This window comes from Salmo trutta, chromosome 4, assembly GCF_901001165.1.
Source record: "Salmo trutta chromosome 4, fSalTru1.1, whole genome shotgun sequence".
NCBI classification, from domain to species: Eukaryota; Metazoa; Chordata; class Actinopteri; order Salmoniformes; family Salmonidae; genus Salmo; species Salmo trutta.
In genome coordinates, this window is record NC_042960.1 from 1,459,731 (window position 1) to 1,467,397 (window position 7,667).

At 44.5% G+C, this 7,667-nt stretch overlaps 1 protein-coding gene across 4 annotated transcripts; it reads left to right on the plus strand.

The window, feature by feature from the left end:
* The first annotated feature begins 1,367 nt into the window (after positions 1-1,367).
* Positions 1,368-5,837, plus strand: LOC115190315 (zinc finger protein 227-like). 4 transcript variants are annotated; one of them, XM_029748727.1, is made up of 5 exons: positions 1,368-1,857; positions 1,939-2,182; positions 3,998-4,134; positions 4,298-4,394; positions 4,596-5,837. In XM_029748727.1, exons 2-5 carry the CDS (start codon positions 1,957-1,959, stop codon positions 5,819-5,821), a joined length of 1,686 nt encoding a protein of 561 aa, XP_029604587.1. In that variant the 5' UTR covers positions 1,368-1,857; positions 1,939-1,956; the 3' UTR covers positions 5,822-5,837. The 4 variants fall into 4 exon arrangements, with proteins under 4 accessions (XP_029604587.1, XP_029604588.1, XP_029604586.1 ...); XM_029748728.1 differs by having other exon boundaries at positions 1,368-1,688; XM_029748726.1 differs by having other exon boundaries at positions 1,370-2,182.
* Positions 5,838-7,667: the final 1,830 nt, after the last annotated feature.

Genomic DNA, 7,667 nt, shown 5'->3' on the forward strand with positions numbered 1-7,667 from the left:
TCATAAGAAGTCGTATACTTGGAATACGGAGGAGGGGAAAAAGAGAGGCAGAGGAGGTCTGAGAGAGAGGGAGGAAGATGGTGGAGGGAGGTTCCTAGGTGTGAGAAGTGTGCAGAAGGGCATGAGACAAGGAATGTGTAGCATTGGGGAAAGTAGTGGTACGTGTTATGTGTAGGGGTGCCCATGAGGCTTGGGATCAGAAATGTCCCATGCGAGAGAGGCAGGTTGAGGTTTCCAGGGTTAGAGTAGAGCAGAAGTTGTCATATGCTGAGGCAGTGAAGAAAGTAGAGGAAGATGGGTCAAGGGGGAGGGATCCTGAGAGGAGTGGTGTAGTAGTAGATCTGTACCAGTACAGAGGGATAAACCAACAAGTGATATATGTTTCAGTAAGTTTGGATTTTTAGCATTTATAGTAATGGTTATCAACTGTACTGCAGGAATGGAACGTAAGATTTACGAAAATTTAGTTTGTGGTGGTCGCTGCAGAGAAGTATTTGGGTGTGCGAGACTTGACATCAGAAGAGTTACAGGGTGTGTTAAGTGGTGATGTCCCATCCTTTCAGGGTGATGGCATGAGGTAGGACTAAATAGATTTAAATAGTGGAGTAGGGTTGTTATTTTTATTGTTATTTTCAAGCAAAGTATAAAGGAGTCTTACTCCAGTCTAGTAAGTGGCGATAAAGCAACATATTGGATGCCAACTGCCGTTAAACCCCATCGAAGAAGAAGAAAAAAACAAGCTCCGACTTTGAAAAATCGATTTGAACGGTCATTCAACTCGGAATTCCAACTCGGGCCTCTTTATAGAGCTCCGACCTGAAGATCACTGACGGCATGAATTGACGTCGTATTTTTCCGAGTTCTCAGTTCTCATTTCACATAATCCATATAAATATTTGATAACTAATAAAGTAAGAGACGTTTCTTACAATATTCTTCACAGGTGTTATCCTTGTAATGGTCTTATTTCTAAATATGCAATTAATGTAGAAAATAAGTGTAGCTTTTGTGAATTGGAAAATTGGACTATAGGGCATTTATTTTCTGATTGTTTGCATAGCGAAATATTTTGGGCAGATATTAAAATATACATTAGCGATAAAATGGGTAAACCTGTAAGCATTACCAAATTTGATGTTCTTTTTTATTTTACATACATGCGAACGGACTGTCAATACATTAATTAGATTTTTTTCATTTTATTGGGAAAATGTTTCATCCATAAAAAGAAGTTCATGTGTAAAAAAAATATTTCAATATTTTTCTCATTTATTTAGATTATTATTTATCATCCCTGAAAGGTATAAATAGCAATTTGTCAAAGGACTGTCTACAGTATTGTCAAAATGTTTTATGTGATATTTGTATATTGTTTGGTTTTGTACTGAATAAATACTGTGTGTCTATATCCTAATGTATAATAATATCAGAATTATATTTTGAACGTCAATAACAGTAAACGTGTAACATACAAAGCTATTGCTTAAAGGTTGTCTTTTTACTCCAACAAGGAGCGTTCCGATGTAGATTGTCCTACTACCCAACCCGTTGGTTTGTTTCCGGAAGTTCGACTGTTTTGTGGATGCTTTTTGTGTTGCCTGTCTAGCTAAGTAGCATGCCAACTACCATAGCCTTACTTTCTCTCAATACCTCTGGTATTTATATTTGTTAGAATAGGCCCATATACAGTAAGTGCTACAGCTTATATCTCAAAAATGATAAAACAATTGCAATAGGACAGTTATTGGTGGAGACAAAAGAGGTTTAGTTACCAGTATCTTTGCTAAGGTTAGCTAATTCGCTAGCTTCATATCATTTTGATAGACTGGATCGTAACACTGACCAACCTGAAAAAAAGTAGGTCAACTTTACGATCTCTTAACTGTAACTAGCTACACGTAGTTTGCCATGATGTCTGAAGCCATCGTAACCTTCCAGTCTCAGCTCTCCGGGGTCATGGAAACGGTCCTAAAGTCAGCCATATACGAGATCACCAGGCTGGTGGAGGATAGCTTCCTAGAAGAGGTGTTCCGGAGCCGGGAGCAGGTCGAGTCGCTGAAGAAGAGGCTGCAGTGGTCGGAGAACAGTCGCAAGGAGAGGGATAGAGAGGTAGGCCAGAGGGGGAAGTGTGCGGACTGTGGGAGAGCTGACGAGGAGACAAGCTCAGGAACCTCACAGACAGGTGAGGAGTGGGAGACTTTTAAAGACTATATCTACTCAACAAAAATATAAACGCAACCTGCAACAATTTCAAAGATTTTTCTGAGTTACAGTAAATATAAGGAAATCAGTAAATTTAAATAAATTCATTAGGCACTAATCTATGGATTTCACATGACACAGAATCCAGATATGCATCTGTTTGTTACAGATACCATTAAAAAAAAGGTAGGGGCATGGATCAGAAAACCAGTCCGTATCTGGTGTGACCACCATTTGCCTCATGCAGTGCGATACACCTCCTTCACCTTGAGTTAATCAGGCTGTTGATTGTGACCTGTGGAATGTTGTCCCACTCCTCAGAAAATGGCTGTGCGAATTGTCTGGATATTGGCGGGAATTGGAACACAATGTCGTACACGTCGATCCAGAGCATCCCAAACATGCTCAATGGGTGGCATATCTGAGTATGCAGGTCATGAAAGAACTGGGACATTTTCAGCTTCCAGTAATTGTGTACTGATCCTTTCGACATGGGGCCCAGCATTATCATGCTGAAACATGAGGTGATGGCGGCGGATGAATGGCACAACAATGGACCTCAGAATCTCATCACAGTATCTCTGCATTCAAATTGGCATCGATAAAATGCAATTGTGTTCGTTATCCGTAGCTTATGCCTGCCAATACCATAACCCCACTGCCACCATGGGGATCCTTGGGCTATCCTCTACTCTCTTCACTGCCTCAGCATAGGAAACATTCTGTCCCTTTCGGACGCTGGCAATCTCAACCCGTCTCTCTCACAGGGCACTTGGGATCCCAAGCTGCATGGGCGTCCCCAGAGTTGACACGCAGTGTTTCTCTATCCCTTCGTTACACTCTGTCTGACTATACCCTCCTGCACACTTCTCACATCGTGGGATCTCCCTTCTACACACTGCTGCAATGTCCAAATCCTTGACACCTAAAGCACCATAGCATGTTCGGAACATGGGCCCTCACAGAATATCAAATATAACCAAACCTGACCTTTATCAGGTAGAAACTCTGTTTCAAAGCTCAACAAGACAGACAGGGTATTCTCAGTCTCGCCATTGCCACCGGGTCTACAACTCACCAAACGGCGGGCATCACAAACACTAGGAGTATCCCTTTTCATCTGATCCACCTCTGCACTCAACGCCACCCCACTGATCACTCCTTTGAGTGGTGTCCTGCTCCAGAGAGCAAAGCACGACACAAGTAGAAACATGATGCGCAGTGCCCCCTGCCTTTGGGCCGAGGATGCACAAAAACACTGAACAATTCCACTTCTCGAAACTTTCACAGATGTAACCGCTCCCAGTTTGTCCTTTACCCAACCTGACACAACGTACGAGTCGCCCAAAAAGCAGGAATCCACTTTTTCCAAAAATCGCGCTCCTACCGGTCCAAAATCATCTCTGAATGTCTACCACACCTGCAGTCGCAGGTACTTCACCCTGGTCTGGCTCAACTTCAGAGCGCTTCTTCACCCTGGTCTGGCTCAACTTCAGAGCGCTTCTTCACCCTGGTCTGGCTCAACTTCAGAGCGCTACTTCACCCTGGTCTGGTTCAACTTCAGAGCGCTACTTCACGCTGGTCTGGCTCAACTTCAGAGTGCTCACTACTGCTGACTGACTCATGGTTCTCAAAAGAACAAGTACATTTTATAGGTACTTTTACTTGGTTTCTATTCAGGAGACATTTTTACACTTACCCGTCATCGCACTCTGATCTGCTCAGTCTGTTGTTTCAATCTAGGCCCTTTCCTTTTACTTGAAATGAAATGTTCTCTTTGTTTACCTGTGGCCAGGTATGGAGAGGGGGCGTGGCCTGAAGCAGGAGAAGGTACCAGGGGAGGAGTGGAGCAGCTGTGGGGGCGTGGCCGGGGAAACAGCCTTCCATGATCTGGAGGAGGCTGAGGCCACTAGCCCTAGGAGAACCTCTGAGGTAAGACTGACTAAACACCAGTGTTACGGAATGTTAGTTTAGAACTATATTGTACAGAACAGATTAGAACTGATTGTCAGGAAGAATAGGGGACCATCATGTCAGCTCTGTTCAGTCACTGTCAGTTTACCCATCATTTAGTCAGAATCATTTGCTCTTACAGTCCACAGAGGTCAGAGGTCAGAAGCTGGACAGTCTGCTGAAAGAGGAGCCTCTCCACAACACTGAGTTACGGGAGAGATGGGAGTTCTGCCTGGACGGTGAGTTGAGAAGTTTACAACAAACATAACAGACAATAGCCTACCTTTTATGATGATGAGAATGATAAGGAGAGTAGCTTCTAATATGTTGTCATTGGTATTATAACAAGTCAACTTGAAACTTTAAGTTCAAATTGAGCGTTGGTTACTCTACTACAGTTTCTACTATTGCCAATGCCTCATGTCTCCTGTGTTCTTCAGGGGCCGGCGGTTCAGACATCTCGGGGCCCAGTAAGAGTTTCAGTGTGCAAGCACTGCAGCAGTGCCAGGCTGACTGGGGATCTGTTCTAGACCAGGGGCCTAAACCTCCGGGCCCAGAGGGAGACGCAGGGGACCCCACCGACCCTCTCTACCGCCCTCGTTACAGCATGAAGGAACTGGTGGGCGGCTTTGAGAAGTCTGGTTGCGACGGTAGTGGTGGTGGCGGCCATCTTGTAGACATAGAAGGGCTGGATAGGTTTCCTGGTTCTCCGTCTCGTCTGGGGGCACTGAGCTACGGAGCTGTGGGTCACTACCAGGTGGACCTGGGGGGATCTGAGGGGGGAGACCATCACCATCGCTCCCAGATGCCTGACCCCCATCAGAGCCAGAGGGAGCAGGCGGGGTCGCCAACGCCATCCCCCCACCCGGAGGTGGGAGAACGGAACTGCCTGTTGATAAACGAGGAGGGGTACCTGCAGGACTCCAGTGTCTTGTACCCCGAACATGGTGTGCCGGAGTTGGGTAGTAGAGCTGGCCACAGTGTGCTAACCTCCATCCACTCTGGAAGCTCAGCCCACAATAACAACACAGAGAGCCTGTATGGTGCTGCTGACAACTCTTTAAACCTCAGAGATCATTCACAAGAACAGGTTAAAGTAGGAGGAGGAGGAGGAGGGGGGAGGTGTCATGCCTGCAATCAATGCACCAAGACCTTCCCAGATTCCGTTTCCCTGAAGGCCCACAAACAGAAACACGAAATGGGTAGAGGGTTGAGCACAGGGTCAGGGTCTGGACCTCCATACTTGCGCACCCCGTGCGGTAAGATCTTCACCCAGGCCTGCAACCTCAAGGTCCACCAGCGGGTCCACCAGGCAGAGGGACTCCACCTCTGCAGCCAATGCGGCAAGGGCTTCACTTCCTTCTCTGACCTGAAGAGGCACAAGTGCAGCCAGATGACAGACAAGCCCTACTGCTGCTCCATCTGTGGGAACAAGTTCAATCGGCTCTGGAACCTCAAGCTGCACCAGCGCATTCACACACAGGAGAAACCTCACCGCTGCACTATGTGTGACAAGCGCTTCACACGGGCAGACAATTTGAAGGTGCACCAACGTATCCACACTGGGGAGAGACCGTACTGCTGCGCTGTATGTGGACTCCGCTTCAAACAACTGGACCATCTGAAGTCGCACCAGCGCAAACACAGGCCGGATCTCCTGAAATGAATTTGTTTAAAAAAAATATACAGTACTAGTCAAATCTTTGGACACACCTACTCATTCAAGGGTTTTAAGACATCAGAACTATGAAATAACACATATGGAATCATTTAGTAACAAACCAGCTTCACCTGGAATCTTTTACAGCAGTCTTGAAGAAGATCCCACATATGCTGAGCAATTCTTGGCTGGTTTTCCTTCACTCTGCGGTCCAACTCATCCCAAACCGTCTCAATTGCGTTGACGTCAGGTAATTGTGGAGGCCAGGTCATCTGATGCAGTACTCCATCACTCTCCTTCTTGGTCAAATAGCCCTTAGACAGCCTGGAGGTGTGTTGGATGATTATCCTTTTGAAAAACAAATGATAGTCCCACTAAGCGCAAACCTGATGGGATGGCATATCGCTGCAGAATGCTGTGGTAGCCATGCTGGTTAAGTGTGCCTTGAATTCAAAATAAATCGCATACAGTGTCACCAGCAAAGCGCCATCACACCTCCTCCTCCATGCTTTACGTGGGAACCACTCATGCGGAGATCATCCGTTCACCTACTCTGCGTCTCACAAAGACGGACAGATTTCCACCGTTCTAATGTCAATTTTTTTGTGTTTCTTGGCCCAAGCAAGTCTCTTGTTCTTATTGGTGTCCTTTAGTAGTGGTTACTTTGCAGCAATTCAACCATAAAGGCCTGATTCACACAGTCTCCTCTGAACAGTTGATGTTGAGATGTGTCTGTTGCTTGAACTCTGTGAAGCATTTATTTGGGCTGCAATTTCTGAGGCAGGTAACTCTCATAAACCTATCCTTTGAAGCAAATGTAACTCTGAGTCTTTATTTCCTGTGGCGGTCCTCATGAGAGCCAGTTTCATCATAGGGCTTGATGGTTTTTGCGACTGCACTTGAAGAAACTTTCAAAGTTCTTGAAATGTGCCGGATTGACTGACCTTCATGTCTTAAAGTAATGATGGACTGTTTTTTCTCTTTGCTTATTTGAGCTGTTCTTGCCATAATATGGACTTGGTCTTTTACCAAATAGGGCTATCTTCTGTATACCCCCCACCTTGTTACAACACAGCTGATTGGTTCAAATGCATTAAGAAGGGAAGAAATTCCACAAATTAACATTTAACAAGGCACAGCTGTTAATTGAAATGCATTCCAGGTGACTACCCCGTGAAGCTGGTTGAGAGAATTCCAATTGTGTGCAAAGCTTTCATCGTTATAAAGGGTGGCTACGTTGAATCTCAAAGATAAACAAATCAAAAGGTATGTTAACACTTTTTTGCTTGCTACATGATTCCATATGTTATTTCATAGTTTTGATGTCTTCATCATTATTCTACATTGTAGAAAATGGTAAAAATAAAGAAAAACCCTTGAATGAGTATGTCGTGTCGTTGACTATCATTAAATGTGAAGACTGTGTATTATCAAATCAATTCTCTATGTAAGTTCATTTCGCGATTATACTAAACATGTAACTTTAACTAAGAAGTCGGGGCACCACAGGAACATGTTTATAGAGTTTCAATTTCCCGAATATAACTCTTCAGATATTTTCATATCTTATCAAAACAGTTGCTTATTAATGAATTTTGACCTCATCAGTCTCATTACTGAACGTCGCAAACCCTTGGATATCTGCACGAACCCTAGCATAGAATCATGAATACGCGATATATAAATTTGGCTTAATTATTTATTTACTAACTTACTCAATCACAGAATTACATAAACACACACAAATAGTTCATACATTGGTTACTAGATGATACAAAGAAAAAGTCCCTAGCGGACAAAACTGATATGACGCTTGGTAGACAAAGGAAAGGGGTGGGAACCGCTCAAGAGC